At 34.7% G+C, this 19,688-nt stretch overlaps 2 protein-coding genes across 4 annotated transcripts in view; one reads left to right on the forward strand and one right to left on the reverse strand.

Annotated features, from left to right (window-relative positions):
• The window catches only part of LOC106181564 (uncharacterized), a 26,597-nt gene extending 13,517 nt beyond the window's left edge, over positions 1–13,080 (reverse strand). For 2 of the 3 annotated variants that reach the window (XM_013565983.2, XM_013565981.2), the window contains exons 1-4: positions 12,904–13,080; positions 1,756–2,038; positions 1,275–1,452; positions 753–888 (exon numbers count right to left, since the gene is read on the reverse strand). In XM_013565983.2, the coding sequence (XP_013421437.2) occupies positions 753–888; positions 1,275–1,452; positions 1,756–1,834 (393 nt within the window). In that variant the 5' untranslated portion in view covers positions 1,835–2,038; positions 12,904–13,080. Of the gene's footprint in view, positions 1–752; positions 889–1,274; positions 1,453–1,755; positions 2,039–8,636; positions 8,682–12,903 lie in introns of all 3 variants that reach the window. The other variant, XM_013565982.2, reaches the window with a different exon arrangement.
• LOC106181558 (UPF0462 protein C4orf33 homolog) lies at positions 13,042–18,850 on the forward strand. The gene is made up of 6 exons (XM_013565974.2): positions 13,042–13,103; positions 14,178–14,362; positions 14,726–14,783; positions 15,018–15,069; positions 15,240–15,430; positions 15,807–18,850. Coding segments are annotated over exons 1-6 (588 nt in total). The 5' UTR covers positions 13,042–13,101; the 3' UTR covers positions 15,907–18,850.
• The last annotated feature ends 838 nt before the right edge of the window (positions 18,851–19,688 follow it).

Consider the following 19,688-nt stretch of genomic DNA (forward strand, 5'->3'; position numbering starts at 1 on the left):
AAATTCATTTACCTAATTAACAAGAGAAAAACTCATGTCACTTCACTAATCGTTTCTTTCTCCTTCTTATAAGCATGCATGTACCAAAGTACACAGCTATCAATATCTATAACAACTGCATTATCAAATGCTTCATGCATTATATTACATTTTCATATCCTAAGAGCAAGACCCACTACCAGTATGCTTAATCTCCTATTTCAGACATTGTGGCGCTGGCTCTTGACAGTGTATGTTTTGCACACAGAAATTTATATTTCTGTGTTGATGTTTTAAAATATATTTTTTGTTCTTATTTAAAAACTTTTCATGTGCAAAACTGAATAACAATTTGGTGGATGCTGGTGCAATAAACTCAAAGAAATCATGCTAATTGTTCTGGTGTTACACATGGTATTGTAATATTTATAACTAAGCTGTTAAGATGAACCATGCAGGTAATAAAATAATTGATTTAAAACATGCAAAATTCAAATTATGTCCAATTCCCAAATATAGATACATAAAAAGCTAAAAATTTACAATGATGCACAATAACAACACATGATATCAATTAATGAATATTAATGAATATTTGGTAATTCTGTAATGTATGACTTCAATACAAATGACTATGTAAAATCCTGTAAAATAGTCTAGTCTGTTTGCAGTTGCTAGATAGTGTGGGCCATTGTGTTAGGTGTGCCAGGTTGTGACAGGGCACAATGTGTTAGTTGTCTTTGGTTGTGACACAGCCCACTGAAGCTACTCACATTGATTGCCTGAGTATTTAAAGCCTCTAAAGACAAAGCTGCTTCCTTCAGGTCTCTGACCTCACTGGTTTTCTTCTGGTCTGGAGAGAAGATGCTGTCTGCCGACAGACTCAGATTACCTGCAAGGGTAACGGGTCTGAAAACGCACAAAACTTGATAAATTAATGCAGTTCATAGAAGTTTTCATTTTAACATTTTTATATGTATTGTTATTTGTGGTATAGTGGTCGTTATAGGAATGGTATGAGGAATTATTTTCCATACCATGGAGACATCCTTACAATGCTAAAATTGTTTACAAACACCAAATGATCAACTTCTGTAAAAATAATAGCAGCAATTAGTAACATAATTTTCTTCAGTCAAAAGCTTCATAACATTATTTCTACTCTAATGTGAAGAAAATATTTCAGTGCATAACACAGCTGTTGAACATTCTTCACTGGATGACAGCAATGAGCTCTTCACTAAAATGTCACTGATCAAAGTACATAAGGAATATGCCAAGTGTCCAAGAACTACCTTTCTTCTCCTGCTTTTACATGTAACAGTTCACTTGTGGATTTAGCAGAGCGTACAGCAACTATGCTGACAGCCTGGTCATCTGACGTCTTGCTGCGTTTACGGCCCATGAAGAAACGCCTCATGGCCTTCAGAGGCTTAAACTTTCTCTTCTTCCCCTCTTGTTTGCCATCACTTGCTATAATATCAATACCAGAATGTAAGCCACAAGAGTAATGATTTGAAAAATCCACACCTGTTTTTTTTATAGATGAGTTAAGAACACCCACCCCTCATCAAAGCAACTACACCACTTCAATATTTGTACTTATTCTGACATGAAGTTTGAGCATCCCCTGGAATGTTTACTGATAAACTCCCGGATACTCTTACCAAGTAATATATTTTCATGCATGAAAAATCTAGAAATTATTAGAAATGAGACTTATCGCCTTCCAGCTTTTTTAAAGTTTTAAGAGAGCACTTGGTGGGAAATGACTACCTTGTGTGGTGTCCTGGGGTTTGTCCTCATCTTCTGACTGCTTTCCTACAGCGTCTCCCTCCTCCCCTCCAGACGCCATGATGCTACACTACACTACACCTGCTGACCTCTAGTGACTGTTCTTCTGTTCAATGCTGCCTCCTAGCGACAATTCAGTTGTTTAATGCTGTCCTCTATGAAACTGCTTTTGCGTGCTGGCCCCTGGTGACAAATTCAGAGCTAGGAGCAGCAATTCCAGGATTGGGTGGGCTACACCACACAACTACTCCTCAATGCCTTTATTCTGTAAAATACAAATACAAACTAACATATAGTTAAACCAAGCTAAATGCATTTAAATATCACAAATATTCAATTACAATTAAGTCATTAATATGATATGTCAAGGTAAGAAAATTTTTCACCTACAATTTGCAATCTACAATTATCATATCACTGCTTTATGCTTCTCAATAGTCATTAATCTTGAGTCAGACAAAAATGAAAAAAATCCAGTATCGAATGTGTGTTAACGACAATACCGAATTGTGTTAATGTATTTCCTGATAATTAAAAAAAAGTTCCCAATAGCAAAGCCCCTGGTCACTGAGAATTGTAGTCTTAATGGAAGATTAACCTTTATTCCTCTCTATCAATAGAATACTCTTACTTTCCATTTCACAACTGCTACAAAACCTTAGCCCTATATTTCATCACTGATCACCGGTCAATTTAAAATGTACACAGAAAATGTTTTTCACCATCAATTAAATCCCTGCATGACCCATAGTAATAAAACTTGGCCTTTCTCACACGAATAAAACTGGAAGTCACATTAAAAGCTTCCGACCCATAGCGCTCATTAATATGGTCATATCTGTGCAAGTCTGCCTAATAGAACTTATGTATTGTAATCTAAGTGCATGACCAGTCGTAGGACATTAAGGTTCAGGTTATCTTCACAGTCATATTTATCCAATGTACTATCTACTATGGAAATATGGTTGAGTTCCTCTGTCACGACCTGTTATAACTTGACATGCCTGAGGTGTCAACCATGACACAGTACAGTTAGGCCACAGTTAGTCATAATGCTAACACCTGCCCTTAAGACAGGGGCCCAGTGTCAGAACAGAACAAAACTGAAACCTTGGTCTGAACTCTTTGCTATATGAAACAAAAACTTAGTCTGCTTTTATGTTAGATAGAGCAGTAGTCCTCCTAATGGGGCTATGAGAACTTTTTTCTAAAAGTGAGAAATGGCTTGCTTTAGACCAATCACTACTAGTACTTTAATTGTCTTGGCTGTTATTGGTCTATCCTGGTACATCAAGGTCCTAGCTGTCCTCAAACATGTATAAGAACAAAAAAAAAAAAAAAAGAGCAGAAAAGAAAATAAACAAAATAATTAGGCAAAAGAACTGGAGGGCATACGCCTTAAGTACACTAGACCACAGAACTGAAACCACAAATTAATGGTACAGTCAATGAATATTCATATCTCTGTATCCACAAACAAGTCTGTTTTAAATATTTTGGCACGCAAACACAACAATATCAATACCATATACCTGTCTGATGCACTGAACACATGCCTTATGCTGAACTTGATTGCTTCTCTACAGCCACATGAAGTGGGGGGACCTTACATAACAAACTAAGTGTCTTAATCCAGTGTGGTATTTATGCCACTGTTAGTAGGATTGAAAACTACAAAACACACCCACATTTGTATTACATCTATTATAACTATCTGGGTTTTCTTATCGTTAAGATCCAGGTAAATATCTTCACATAGTAAAGATTTTAGCCGATGGAATATGCGCAGATTGTATATGGGCCCTGAGCCTCAGATATAATATTGCTCTCTGACACATTATAGGTTATTTTGCAATTGGCAAAAAAAAATTGCCGAGCTGGGATGAGGAAAGTGACACAATTTCTCTAACCACACAGCACACTTCTAAGCATTAAAATACTCCCAAAAGAACAACAATGCAGGTGTGATAAAGAGACTGCATTATCTCCAACAATGCCTATAAAAACTGTAAGACACATTAAGTTTTTTCAAAATGATATGGAACTGGCTTACTGGTATGCTTTAACAGTTAAGTCTATTGATATTTCTGCCGGAAGTCCATCAAATAACAGAATAAAATATGAAAGCCATTACAGTGAAATGTGTTAAAATATGGCATGCCATTTCCCAAACATGTGACAAATATATCAATGTCCTTGAATATAACAGACAGGTAATAATTTTGACTGGTAGACATCAAATGTATGAAATGTATATAGAATTTACCACCTGGAGCTATGGGACAAAATCGGATGTTAAAAACACATAAATCAAACCAGTTTGCCACCTTCGTAATGTAAATGTGTAACTAGACAAGTATATCTAGAATTGTTTTTTTTCCTGGACCCACGTATTCACATACATGTAATACAGCCACATAATGGCAGTTTCACTTCTTTAAGAGACAGTGTTTGAATTTAGATGCTAAACATGTGACTCACAATATTTCCTAGCATCCTCAAAAATTTGTAATTTTATTCTAAGGTCACAATTTCAACATACATAATCAAAAACTATTAGAAAAAAGTTATTGAGAGCACATCATTCTTCAATTGGTTTAAGCCCAGTGAACAGCTACATGCATTCCATGCATTTTTTACTTCAACCCTAAAAAGAAGTTTTTGAGCACAGGTAGTAATTTCATCTCTTAAAAGGAAGAAGCATCCATGGCCATCTGCACAGGTCACTTAAAAAAGAATATAGAAATACCTATTACAATGGCAATCCTATATTCTATCCCTATAAGGTATGACACACCTCCACCCCTTTTCATACCTTGATGAGTCTGAACAATGAAAAAATAGCTATAAAGTACTTCACTGTACTACATGAATATCAACTAATAATACACTCCTCTTAAAATGCAAAAACTGTAATGCTGCCATTTTTATATGCATTCTTTATGCCTATTTCATCTCTGATGAACACATCAGAGAACCATAAAAATGAAATGGCAGTGAAACTTAACTAGATACTCAACATATGATTAAAAATAAGGGAGAAACTTTGCAACCTTTTTGTCATATATGAATATGCAAGTTTCAAGTAGTTCAGATGAGGTGCTTTTTTCCTATTTTTTCCCATTAAATTAAACAGCAGGAGTAGAATGCTACAGATACAGAAAATTCAACAGTTTGAAAGTCCAATGGTTTAAAACTGCTTTAGTGCACCTATATAAAAGACATATTTGTAACAATGAAAGCCTTTAAGGATGGACAGTTGCCGTGATACCTGACACGGGCAGTCTTAATAGCTTGTAATTTTTCTTTCAAGGCACTTGAGATTGCATGACAAAAGGACTGTGTATAAACTTGGTTGAATGAATAATCATTGTCAGTCATTTTTATTTTTCCCCCTTTTTTAGTTAACTGCAAGCCCAGCTCAAAAAACAACTATGTCACAAAAACAGGGAGTCAATTTCTAAATTCAAATGATCTGAACCAACGATAGAGTATACATATGTAATTTAGGAGACAAATAACAGTGTATCACAAAATGTTATTAACATAATGTTTTCTTCATATTAAGTACACTCTACAAGTGAGTACTACTACTAGTGTGTCCAAGTCATGCAGCCCGGGGTTTTGTGGTTTCCTTTATCTTGATGAGACACCGGTCACAAACAAAATGTGGTCAACTGTTTATCCTAACCTCCATAAATGACAATGACTTCGACATTCTAATACTTCCATGTGGTGAATGCTTTATTGTCTTAATTATTATATTACGGAATAGATGAAGTGTTATGTGATTCATGACGGTAGGATTATCAACATTTGCTAATAAATTCTGGATATATATGCACCAGTAATGGTAACTATGGTTTGATCAAGTTTTATTACCTGTACCAGGCTGAATACATAAATTTACAAATATCTGGATATTTCATATTCCACAGTACTACTACATACATTATAGCCAACTGGTCTCCTTAGCAAGTGGGTGTAATTCTTTTCATCTCTGTAGATCAAAGCTGATACCAAATCCGAATTCTCCATAGGAACTGAACCAGGCCAAACATCAAATCTATCGATCTATTATTAGCATATTATCACTTCCAGGTATCATACTAGGTAATATATGTGGTCCAAATAATCATGGGGGCAGACATCAGGCCCGTAGCCAAGGGGGGTTCGGGGGGTTAGAAAGAACCACCCTTTTTGCTGGGAAAAGGTCCACTCTGGGTACAATTTGATCTATGTACTTGAGGATTTTATACTAAAAGGTCCACTTTTTCAGAAAACGGCTACGGCTACGGGCAGACATATACATAAATTTCACTATTTGGCATACTTCCTTCTAAAACATGTACCAGACAACTTGTGTAGTAGCAGGTTTTACTGACATAACACCCCCAGCCAAATTTTATATCACAAACAGGTAGATCTAGTTACTATCCAGGTACTTGCTTGGCTCTGCTAGGTTGTTGTGTTTTGTTTGTGTTGGCTTAGCTGCTGTTTTAAGCTTTTTTTTTTTCAATGAGCTCTGCTGCAACTTCTGACATTTTCTGTTAATTTTATTTTCAATATTTTGCCCCAAGATTAGTGAAAGCTTACTCTGCATCAGCCAAATAAACTTCCCACGAGGTACAGAGTAACTGTTTATCATGCAGCTAGCAACAGGTTAATACCATTCACAAATGAAATAGAAAATGTTTTGAATGTGCACCAGTAAGTGTTTGGCACAAAGCACTGTCTGGTTTTGATTAAATCTACAGGTAGAGAACACAACACTTTACACCCACGCACATCCAAATTCGACACTACTCCTTCACTGTAAAAAAGTTTTATTACCTTTCACTACATCAGCAAAAACAAAACTTACAGCAGCTGTTGCTGTATTTTATGACAGTTGCAATATTGTACCTTGAAACTGGGATAGATCTAACTTTCTGTTTCATATGGCCTATCTCTTTCAGGAACCACAATAAAATCAACTTTATATGTTCCTTAACTGTTGCAATTGCTAGTGGGAGTGAAGGCTTTATTAACCAGTGTCATGAAAGGTGAATACAAATTAGTTTATTGAAAGTAGTTTTTGAGCCTAGTATGTATGGTGACTACTTCATATGATATTAACGCTGAAAGTCATTAATTTACACATAATTGCTATTATTTTAAATTACATCAATTCTATACTTCAATTTTATTTAAAATAAAAAAATGTTCTCAACTTCAGCCATAACTTAAAAGTATACAGAAACCTTGGCAGTGAATAATATTAATTTAATTAATATTAACAGGTGGGTGTAAGATGTTCAGTCTGTCTGTGTTTAGTGATACACTGGAAGCTTACCTGAGCTCTCATGAGTTGACCCAATTCAAATTCTATTAAGGAATGTGAACTGTCACAAGACCGCAACTTTCAGAGAGAACAAGGGGTTTGTTTGTTTGGTCAGTTGATCCAGTGGGCCTGCAGCTTATATTGGGTGACCATTCCTATACTGACCAGCTCCAAACAGCTATACAGACACAAGGTGTGCTCTCGGCACATGACATTTACTGTACAGTTATCTTAACAATTCCTGCTTATACAGAAGGAATGTGTATGTGTGTGCATATTTGTTACCAGCCTGTAGAATTGTGCTGGATATTTGACAAAGAATGCTTCAGATACAGAAAATAAGAACATAATACTTTGCTAAATACTACTTGCTTGTACCACTGGAAGTCTAATATAACAATTGCCTATCTTTTTATATCAAACCCATATCTACAAATGTGTGTACAGTACCTGAATAACAGACTACTAGTATCTTTCAGATTGTTTGTGATTGTTTCATATGACACACTCAAGAGGGTTTTGATTATCAGGACATTGTTTACTCTATGCTGAATCACAATCACTCTGTATATAATGACCACACGCACTGCCATATAAGGATTGTATTAAATAATTTTAAAGCTGGGGACTGTCCTCCTCTATTACAGTTTTACTACTACTGCTTCTACCACATATTGACCCTATACATGTGTGACTCAATGTCATCATGTGGTCACATCTACTTCATCTATCTTCTATTAGAAATAAATGTCCTTTTTATTACCATGCACTGTTACTAGCTTATCTTTCCTTGTGTCGACAGCCTGAAGGCTTTGTCGATCATCTTCAAGATAAATATATTAATACACCTGTACATGCCATATATTTTATCAAGACCTGCCCCCCCAGTTTTAATTTAGTCCCTTGTTGGTACATAAAAATCAAGATTAGATACGATTTAATCTTTCTTCTCTAAATACACTGGCAAATTAATTTGTCTACATATTACACAATGTTTACCTGTGAGTAAAAAAAAAAAAGATTCTGGTTCTGCTTAATCGCAGTGTTAATTCACTATCTTGTTGGTACTAGTACGTAAAAATCAAGATTAGACACTTTTTAATCTTTTCTCTCTAGATACATTGGAAGAATAGGATGTCTACATATTACTCACTGTTTACCTATGAGTAAAAAAAAATCTGATACAGGTTCGAATACTTAACCCAACCCCTTTCCCTCCACGAGCAGCTCTTCATAGCATTCCCTCATTCAACGGTAAAAAATTCAGTGACTGAGTACAATATTCCACACTGGCCACTTACATCCCATTCCCTCTTAAATATACCCGCATCACAACTGTTTGATCACTGGAGTTAACAAGTCACCTTACACTTACATTGATCTGGCTCATGATACTGTCACCTGCCTGGAGTAGACTCAATACAATGCACCTGGCATGCGGAACATGCAGATTACTCAACATTTAAGAGTGGAGACTTAAAACATGTGAAACCTGCCACAATCTACATAGCACTGTAAACAACCTAAACCACTAGAATACCTGTTCTATAGTGTCCCTTTGCTTGATACTCTGTACTTCTAGCATCTGAAACACAAATTAGTGTTGCTACAATTAGAATGAAACAGGAAATACCACAGTTATCCTAAAATAGGTTTGAGTTTACAGTCATGGATGCCATGCTAATCTGGTGATGTCTTGTACATATACTGCAAGTTGCACTGATAACCTACATCCATTGATGAAAGCTCATCAATCAGGGCTAGAAATCACGCACACTGAAGTATAAAATATACTGCAAGATCTTTTGACTCTGGCTCTTGTATCCAATCTAAACATTGATCCGTACAGTCAATATTGACTTACCCTTACTTCAACAAAAAAAACTACAACACTAAGCATGACAACCAGGCTGATATTCCAACACAACCTCATAGAAATGGCGTTCATACCCTTTCCACTTGTTTTTAGGTTCCCTTTTCTCCTGCTTAAACCACATAGATGCCATGAAAAAAATTTGAATCCCTTTCAAATGCAGTTTCTACACATGATGTTCTGAAGGTTAATTTTGGAGATGGAAAGGCAGGTGGGGAAGGGGGGGGGGAGAGAGAGAGAGAGAGAGAGAGAGAGAGAACTCAAATGTGGTAACAGGGACCAGATTTTGCTGTACGTGAAAGATGACTGCTTTATCAAAGTCATAAAGAGGAGGGGCATGGGCAGGTGTTAGCAAGATATGTCATACGTATAATCTTGTTAAAGAAACACTGTAAATAGGTGTGTGTGTGTGTGTGTGTGTGTTAAGAGGTCTCCCTGTACAATAATTTTTCCATTAGCTAATGAGAGAAAATTTAAACCAAACACAATCATACCTGTCACAACCTCATTCCCTGATGAAATCTGACTGCAAGCAGATGAAATATTGGATGGTAAGATCAAACTTATATAAATAGCTATAGACAAAAGAATCTTCACAAGTCTATTACAATAACATATCTGAAACTGTTCTACAAAACACAATTTTAAGTTTAACCAATGATAACTTTGGCTAATAGCAATGAAATATTCTACATCACCCCAGCCTTATTATCTAATAAATATGAATCCATCACTGAAATTCTTTCAAAATGTGGACATTTTTATAAATATTTATCAAAAAAAATTAAGACAAGATACTTTGCTGCTAAGCTAAGATAATTTGAAAAACCACTTTTATCTGAGAAACTCACTTGGACAAAAAATTATTTATATACAGAAATGACCCCAGAAAAATCAATACAAGCAGCCCCCCCCCCCCCTTCCAGTCCACTTGAATTCAATTCAATGCCTCCTGGCAATTTTAATTAAGACATTGACTGGAGCTTTCCATCTACCAGCACCCAGGACTAAATTGAACAATAACATGCAATGGCCAAATTTTCCTGTTGCATATAGTTACAGTCACGACATAACAATAATGTTAAATATATATGTGTACTGAGAAGGGGCATGGCATGCCTGTTCTGGGTCTATCCTTTTAAGCATCCTGTGAGCTCATATGTTGAACATCGCTATCATTCACAAACATATTTAAAATTGACTCATCTAAACTACGCACCTGCCCTAAACCAGTTTTCAAAATTTTTTTCTCTACCACAAATTCCTACATTTATACCAGTGTATTGCTCATGTTTATAAGTAAACACACATAGTCACACAAACACCAAAAAAGAAAGGAATAACCTTAATATTCTATAGAGATATATCAATGGCAAAACTAGTATCATTACTGAATCTTCTATTAATGCACCTTCAGTCCTTCCTTTGCTTTACCACAAGTGAAGATAGAAAACAAAACCAATTTTAGCTGTTCATGTCAAAGTCATACAGTACCTCCATCATTCAAACACCAGACCTGTATAATTTCACTGTTGAGATGACAAAGACTATGATATATTAATACATAAATTCACTGGTTCTTGGATCTCCACCAGCTGTTGTTAAATGGTTACAGTAAACCCTAGTTAAAGCACCCATATATGGGATTCTGGCACCCAAAAATTTGCACGATAAAATATACGCGGGTGCACAATTTTTCTAGCACAAATTTATAAACCTCACTCTATTGAGATCCACACTTTAAGGGTTTATTTTCTGTATTTCAAAGTTTTATTCTCCGCTTGGCTTAAGCTGATTACATGCATTATATGCACTTTCACTTCATGTGAAGACATTTTTGAGTAGGTGGTACTAGTAATGTCATTACCTGAAATGGATTACCATGCCCAAAGACAAGCTATGAATCTAAAAAAAAGTAGGAAGGTTTATACCACTGACAATCCTGTTTGCTATCAGTTGACAAAAAGGCTAATGCACAATTTTTTATATAAAAGAGCTGTTGTGCCCCTTGTGCCTGCCATCCACATATTACCTAATTTTTAGAAACAAGACAGAGCATTAATATGTTTCTTTCTTGGAATATCAAATAAGTCAGAAAGTTATATATTATATTGGTACAGATTAAAGTTATCTAGCTAGGTCAGGTATTTATCTAGCTAAGTCAGCCTGACCAGTAAATGTAAGGATTGACTATGCACATGTTAAAAAACTGGTATCTCTGACAATTTGTCACAATGGACAAGTGAAAAAAATATAATCTTAAATGTGTGTGTGTGTGTGTGTATGTGTTTGTGGGCACGTACGCATGTGTGTGTGTGTGTGTGTGTGTGTGTGTGTGTGTGTGTGTGTGTGTGTGTGTGTGTGTGAAAGTGATACTATTGTAGGCTGTTATTGATTTTACTGCTACTTTCTATTCAACAGACCACTGGAAATATTATGACTACTGAAACTCAAATAATAAACGTACTCTTCTGTAAACACAAAACAAATCTTGACCAAATCACCAGTTGTTTTACACATCAAGTGCAAGGTTAAACATCTGCAAAAAAATTGCTACCGCCCTTTCCAAAAAGAAAACTAAAAACCTTCTTCCATATTGAAATTAGAACTTATTAGTGTTCCAGGCAACAAGGCAGCAGTCTTAAGAATTGCCTATGATTGAGGTGTTCTCCATTGATTTCCCAATGGACAAGCTTTGATGTGCTTGTAGTCATCAATACTTGATTAAAGTTGTATGGGAAGCAGAGGAATGTGGCCTCTAGTACTCCTTGTCATGCATTTAAACAATTACTGGAGAATTAACAATGCATGCCAACACAACATAAGAAACAACAGACTGGAGTCACTGAAATAGGGTGGAATGTCACTAAAGAGAAAATTTTAATATAGTGTGTGCATGTGCATTTTTTTTAAAAATCAGAAATAGTTTTCTCTCTCACTATTGTCATCTACATGTCATCATTTTGATTATCCACAGCATGCCAGCTGTTGGTAGCTGTAAGTTATTTCTATCATAATAAATAATGTCATACTTAACTGACTGACCCATTTAACAGAGAAAATGTGATATAAAATGAACTAACCACAAAGCTATCTAATCAGTGGCATGTACCAGCATGTTACATTTGTACATGGCTTATTTATGTCTTGTTTTCACATGCTACATTTAAAACTGTTTCAGAATCTATGGCAAGCATTAAGATTTTTGGTAAAAATTCATTTTCATCAAATAACCAAAATCAAAATAGCAGATGGACAAAAATCTTATAACTAAGAAAACATACGGTAGATCAGGTCAATGCTCTTTGCTAAAAGTCACAAATACCTTATTTATCTTTTGTAGCTCATCTTTTTTTCAGCACAAGTCTGCTTGTTAATGCATGTCTAAGAACAACACAAACAAATTTTTTACAAACAACTAGCCTTGCTCTTTTTTTATTCACATTCCCCCAGTTATGTAATTAAACTGCCCTAATCAACTTAAAATAAATAAATAAATCATTCACGTCAAAAGCAAATGCTCATGTCTGTGCAAATCGGCACGGCTTGCAGACCAAACACTAAATGGCTATTTATCACCAAGCTTGTGCAGTAACATCTGGCGGTAGATTTGGCCTTTATACATTAACAGTAAATAAGATTTATTAGCACATTAAAAAAGTTAGAAAAATTGATGCATGGCAAAGCTAATTAAATTGTGAAAATATCTCCCAATGCGACGGTCTACGCTGAGTTCTCATAATTCTATTCATCCCTTGAGCTATAACCACTGCCAAACAATCACTGTGCTGTAGGCAATACATGTACGAGAACATGTATTATAACTGTACACTAACTATATACCGACTTCATAATCTTAATTCCACTTCATTGTGAGACAGAGGGTAACCGAGATTGACAGCGTCTTAAAAGTTACTATTTCATTTCAACTTACCTGTCTGTCAGTGGCTATATATCCCCTTGGGCTTAATGTACATCTTTATAACTTCTTTCAAATACTTCAGGTCAAAATCACTTTAGAACTTCCAATGTTATTCCCCTCCCCATTTCTCCTTCCAAAGATGGCTGACACCCAAGCTAAGGAGGTCAAGGTCGAGAGGTCAAAAGTAACCGGAAGTAAACAAAACAAACTATGTGAGTACGATAGCTTTGTTGAGTTTCTCAATTTTGTTTCTTTTACACCAACGTTGGTTCATGAAATCTATTCCTGACAGTTGTGTCATATAGAAGCGTTGTTGTAAACGTCATTTTAGGTGCTGCATAGTGATGAATGGCACGTGCTCATTAGTTTTGTATTAACACTAATGTTAGTACGTGTAGAAGTACATGTGTGTACAACTTTCCAACTCTTCTTACTTCGTCTACATTTTTGCCTCAATTCTCGACCTTAGGTGCAAAGTTCTTACCGCGAAGCATATAAGGCCGAAAACTGAGGCAATCTAGTTTTCAGTCATGGCACACACACCCTGATTATACCGTCTAAATTAAGAACACACTTTACCTGTTGCAACAAGTGGATGTGTAGAAATGAAAGATGGGGCAGAACAAACCAAATTACTAAATAAATAAATAAATATAAATAAAGACAGCTACAACATGATTTTCTTGTGGCAAAGTTAAATGTTTCAGTTTAAGCAATAATTGATTGAATTATATGCAGAGATTTTTATTACTCAGTATGTTGACATTAAACTCATTTTCTGCAGTGAATGTAGTGCAGTAGACAGGCAAAGTGTATGTAATAAAATAGGACACTAAAAAAAGTGATGTGAAATGCAGTTAAACACCAAAAGCATATGCAATTCCTTTAAAATGTTCTTTCTTGTATATATGGTACAGTGTAGTGAATTGTAGTAATTACAATACTGATATAAATATATCATGCAATACTTGCACTGTTTTAGCTTAGATTTTAGATAAATGATTAAAAAACAGTTCTACACTGTATGTTGTACAGTGCAGGAGCCCTAGGCTTAGTTGTTCAGGCATTAGTATTATGCAGGAATGAGGTTTTTTCAAGTCATATAATCTGACTTTTTCACTAAATGGCAGTCTTATCCATGATTAAGATTCGCTGTATTATTATGCTTATTATGCCCTTTTCTTAGACAACCTCTCAATCTATGAAAGTACACGGTAGTTTTTACTGCACTCTAAGAAATTGGAAACTTTAAAGATCCAAGTGTTTCATATATCATATCATTCCAGGCTTCTTACATACCACATTAACTGTCACTGGAATGGTCAGCCTCTTGACCACCTGTCCACTGAGTTGTCCCTACAGAAGCACGGCGGGGACTTAAAGCTTGAGATCATGTCTCCTTTCTTCAACACACCCAGCCCTGCAGGACAGCCTGGTCAGCCATTTCCACAGCTGTGGGATGAGGGAGAAGGTAATAGCCCAGTTCTAGATTCACAGTTGGGAAGAACAGGGCACTGGGTCAGGTGTAAATGTTTTGTGTTACATTTACATTGTTCCTTGATCTCAAACAAATTGAAATAGAGAAGAAAATGTTTGTGCCAGTGTTCATATTAAGAAATCTGCTTACATATGATGAACAAGTAACATTTTTAACATGCCAAAAATAAATAAATATATACTAGTAAATATATTTTTAAAAAACTTCCTTTCCATTGCACTTATAAAGATGATCATTTGAACTTACACATAATTGCAGTAGTTAACATATAAGTAAGCAAAAAAAAAAAAAAAAAGAATTCCACTTTATTTAGTGTATTCATTCTGTGCATTTTAGTTGTTGAGGCATTTTTCTTAAATGATGACAACCAGTACTTAGAAGTGGAGTTCTCACCGTAAGTATGACAACATATTTTTAAGACAATAAATATATCTGTTTAACTTTTTATCCTAAAAATCTTTTCAGTGTCTCTAGTTTTACAGTCAGTTAAAGTTTGGTAAAGGACAGAAAATTGAAACAAAAGTCTGTGCTTTAAGATCTTATTTTGTGTGAATGGTGTTCTGACAACCACACATAGCATTATAATGTATCTGACATAAATGTCTTGAATAATGTTATGTAATTGTAGGTATGGCCACCACTTAGTCCTTATGCTGAATGGTGTTAGGAAAAGCTTTAAGGTATGGCTTTTGAAGCCTGTTCAGATAACATAAAAATTCATATGATTCATGATTGAATGTTTCAAATGTTGGTCATCATTATGATCATCATCAGATTTAATAAGCTTTTATCATATTCTATATTTATCAGTATACTTTATAATTATATGTTATTGATTTTCTATTCCAAGGATAAACTGCCCCTTCAGTTCAGTGCCAATATTGAAGATAAGAAGTGGACAGGCAGTGCGCTAATCCCACTGCCCTATTTTCCTCCCAAAGTGACCAAGTTCAATGCCTACGCCATACACAACTGCAATAAGGAGAGACACTTTGAAGCACTCTATCCAGCTGATGCAGAAAAACACACAGAACCCGATTTGTAAGGAAGAAAAAATAAATTACAAAATTTTTGATCACTATTAAAAAACCAAACATGTCTAAATTAATCTTTTGGGTTTTATTTATAATAAATTAAAGTATGTAAGATATCTTTGTACTTAATTTATTGAGAAAGAATTTTTTTTATTTTTGTTAAATTATGATCGAGCAGTTTACCCATAAACAACAGAGTTAAGAACCTGTACACAGTAAAAGTAAATGGTAGGTGATTTTCATATCCAGTGTTTCTATGTTTTACCCATGATATAGTCACTCTTATCAGCTAACAGCCGTCATTAGAAAACAAGCAATACTGAACAACTATAAAGGTACTTTGAAAGTGAGGGTTACATAGGCTTGTATTTGTTGTTTTCCAGTCATAGGCTAGAATATTTCAAGCTAATAGATTTCAAGACACTTTTGCCAGAGAACTGGTCACCAGATCATAAGTCAGCCTGGTGGACACAAGACCACTAGATCTGTACTGTACTGTGGACCACTGACCAAGACCCAACAGTGCCCTCTACTGGTGTTTTTGCATGCTGGTGAACTCCATCTACTTGTAACACCGAGGTTATTGTTAATTTGTTTCATTTTATTTGTTGATCTGTTTTTACTAAATCAAAAGTTATACTGGCACTAGCCATTAGTTTATAGTGCAGGTTTGTCACTAAATTGCAGGGAAACTGAAGCACAATTAGTACTATGATATTTTCAAACATATCTAGTTTCAGCTTCATTCAAAATGATTGAATTGCAGGGAATCAGGTTCAAAATAATACCCAAGTATGGGTTTCTTTTCCTTTGTGGGACCAGTCCAATCTTGGGGTACACTACATGAAAGGACAGTCAAACTTTTTAAGGCATGGGGGCTTAATCAAGTGCGAGATATTATTCCATGAAGTGAGTTTTGAGTACATATTTTCAGTTAATTTTCCTCAGACCATCATTTATTCATTTAATTTGGTGTAATTTAATGCATTTGGGATTTTGGGTTGCTCCAATTGGATTTTTTTTTTAATCTCTTTGAAGTATATTGGTCCATGCTTGAGTTTGAACAACTTATGAAGATCATGTCAAAATTTAATGTTAAAATGTTATCAGTCACAAAACTCATTTTGATTAAAAATACTTGCCCCCCCCCCCCCCTTTTTTTTTTTTTTTTTTTTTTTTTGCAAAATACAGAACAGCCTTTGGGAAGAATGCAATGTTAAAACATCAAAAATCAAAGGAAAATTTAAGCATATAAAATACTCAGCACAATATAATATCAAAATGGTCAATTAAGCTTACCCATTTATTTACACAATGTACACTGTTGACTTTAAGAACCAAGACTGTGATGAAAGATGTAATATCACTGAGGACAGAAATTCACATAAAACAATATTCTCATCCTCTGAAAGAAATTGGGTGATTTACCAGTGATAAGGAAAAGCAGAGTTTGTGCAGATCTTGAGTAAACTTTCACCACACTAGGGTTCACACTGGCAAACTTTTCCTTTATAAAAGGTTAAGTTTTCTATTTGGCAAAAATTCTGGCAAAAATGCCGATTAAAAAATACATAATAATTATTATATTATATGCCCAAGGTAAATGATACCTTTAAAATTATGAACATTTGGCAAAATAATGGACATGTATCTGTGAACTTGAAAACAAACAGTGTGCAAGTTTCTGCCCCAAACATCTATAACATGAATATATTTTCATTGAATGATTTGGACCCTTTTCCCCACTTTTTATAGTTATGACATCAAGTATGAGAAATGTTTAACATAACTTAAAAGATGTTGAGGTAAGGGACCAATTAGATACTTTCCTCAAGCACATTACAGGTAAATTTTACAAAACCATGAACAATGTAGAAGTACCAGAACCAGTTAACTTTTTTTAGATGCTAAATGGCATATTTAAAATGAATTGAAAATCAAAGCACACAAATACAGTCAAAATGTGCAATATTTGCTGCCTGATGCTATTTGCTATGATATGGACCAGAAATAGATAAAATAGGAAAGTGCAGAAGAAATATATCAATCCTCTTTTTCCTGGAAAATCTAATAAAAAAATTTTCAAATATACATATCAGGTGTTTGTTCTTATTGGATCAAAAACAACTGAAAAACTTGAAAATATTTTAGCCTGTGAATACGAAATCACAATCTTTTTACAATCAGGAAGTTTTACTTTTTACATAATACACAATTTCCAAATCTTACATGCACAGTCAACATGCCACAATATGTAAGTGTATAAATTTCTGTACTAGTTCCTAATGTAGGTAAAATGTTATATGTTCAGTTATGTGATAAAGGGATAATAACTCTTTGTTTCGGCCAAAAAATGAATTTTCCTAGAGTAAACAACAATTTTCCCATACTTACCAATGGTTAATGAATCCATTTTTATGTACAGACACAGATGTGTCTGTACATATTGCCATCACCTGCGTCTGTCGTCGCCGTCGTCGCCGATGCCGATGGCGATGCCGATGCCGATGGCGATGCCGTCGCCGTGCACTTTCATTGTAAACACGATAAGTGGAAGGCAGTTTTAGTTTTTGGCTTTATATTAACAGAGCTGATAAATATTCATAAAACGCAGGTCAAGTTCGAAAATCAGCATGATCAGGCCATTATTGTAGAAGTTATGCTGTTTTTTCACTTTTCAGCATATATGAAACACTGTAAACACAATATAAGAAAAACAGATCGGCCGATTGTCATGAAACTCATAGGAGTGATCAATCCTGCTAAAACGCAGGTTGAGTACGAAAATCAGCATAATCGGGGCATTATTTTAGAAGTTATGCTGTTTTTTCACATTTCCTCAGATTCAACTCTTAGGCATGTTAACAGTCTCATTATTGAACTAATGAGATACCTAAAAGTGTTTGTTTGACATTTCCTGCATCTTTACAACATTGTTAGTTGATTATGTAAAAATGATGGTAAACTTGTTATCGTGTATTGTGTAATAAAGTGTCAAAAATGGAAATAAACTCAAATCATTGCAGTTTGTCAGATTCAATCATTCACCATGTTCAGAATCTCAGAATGGAGGAAATTGGACATTTAACACTATTCTATTGATATTTTCCCCATCTCATCAATTTTCTTAGTTGCTCATATAAAAATTGCAGTTAACTGTTAATTTTGTTTTATTTTAAAAAAATTGTTAAAAATGGAAATAAACCCATGTCAGAACAGTGCTGTCTTGTTTCACATTTTCTCAGATTCAATTCTTAGGCATGTTAACAGTCTCATTATTTAATCAATAAGATACGCAAAAGTGTTTGGTTGACATTTCCTGCATCTTTACAACATTATTAGTTGATTATGTAAAAATGATGGTAAACTTGTTATTGTGTATTGTGTAATAAAGTTTCAAAAATGGAAATAAACTCATATCATTGTAGTTTGTCAGATTCAATCATTCACCATGTTCAGAATCTCAGAATGGAGGAAATTGGACATTTAACACTATTCTATTGATATTTTCCCCATCTCATCAATTTTCTTAGTTGATCGTATAAAAATGGCAGTAACCTGTTAATTTTGTTTTATTTTAAAAAAATTGTTAAAAATGGGAAAAAAAAACATTTCAGAACAGTGCTGTCTTGTTTCACATTTTGGCATTTTCAAGTTGTGACTTTGAAGTTCCATGGGCCTGAAAACCTTTGCTAGTCACATTTTCTGAATATCCATAATACTAATATTTTATTATTAAAATTGATGGTCATTATGCTGTTAAAAATTATGTAATATTGCATCAAAATTTGAAAAAAAAACTATTTTGGGCACTGCTCCCATGATGACCATTTAAGAAAAACCATGTCACTTACTGTTCTCAAACTTACAGGAAAGAAACATGGGACTAAAATACAGCTTCAGTAGGCAATGCAGTCTGTTTGGTAATTCTTACTGCCAGTTAAAATTTTTTTGTGAAAATTAAATTTTTCACATATTGGCATTTTCAAGGTATGACTTTGAAGTTCCACGGGCTTGAAGACCCATGCTAGTCACATTTTCTGAAAATCCATGATACGTATATTTTATCATTTAAAATTGACGGTCATTATGCTGTTAACCATTATGTAATATGGCATCAGAATAGAAGAAAACACAATTTTGGGTGCTGCTGCCATGATGACCATTATGGGAAAACCATGTTACTTATGATTGCCAAACTTTCAAAAAAGAAATACAGGACTAAAATGCAGCCTGAGTTGGAAAAGCAGTCTAATTGGCTTCTT

Source organism: Lingula anatina, chromosome 3 (genome assembly GCF_051362555.1).
Source record: "Lingula anatina isolate TDL-2025a chromosome 3, LinAna3.0, whole genome shotgun sequence".
Taxonomy (NCBI): domain Eukaryota; kingdom Metazoa; phylum Brachiopoda; class Lingulata; order Lingulida; family Lingulidae; genus Lingula; species Lingula anatina.

Bases quoted from the DNA above. Each gene is read 5' to 3' on its own strand.
- LOC106181558 (XM_013565974.2), top strand. The intron at 14,363-14,725 runs GTAATAGCCCAG...TGTGCATTTTAG, and splicing joins GCTGTGGGATGAGGGAGAAG to TTGTTGAGGCATTTTTCTTA. The intron at 15,431-15,806 runs GTAAGGAAGAAA...GTTGTTTTCCAG, and splicing joins AAACACACAGAACCCGATTT to TCATAGGCTAGAATATTTCA.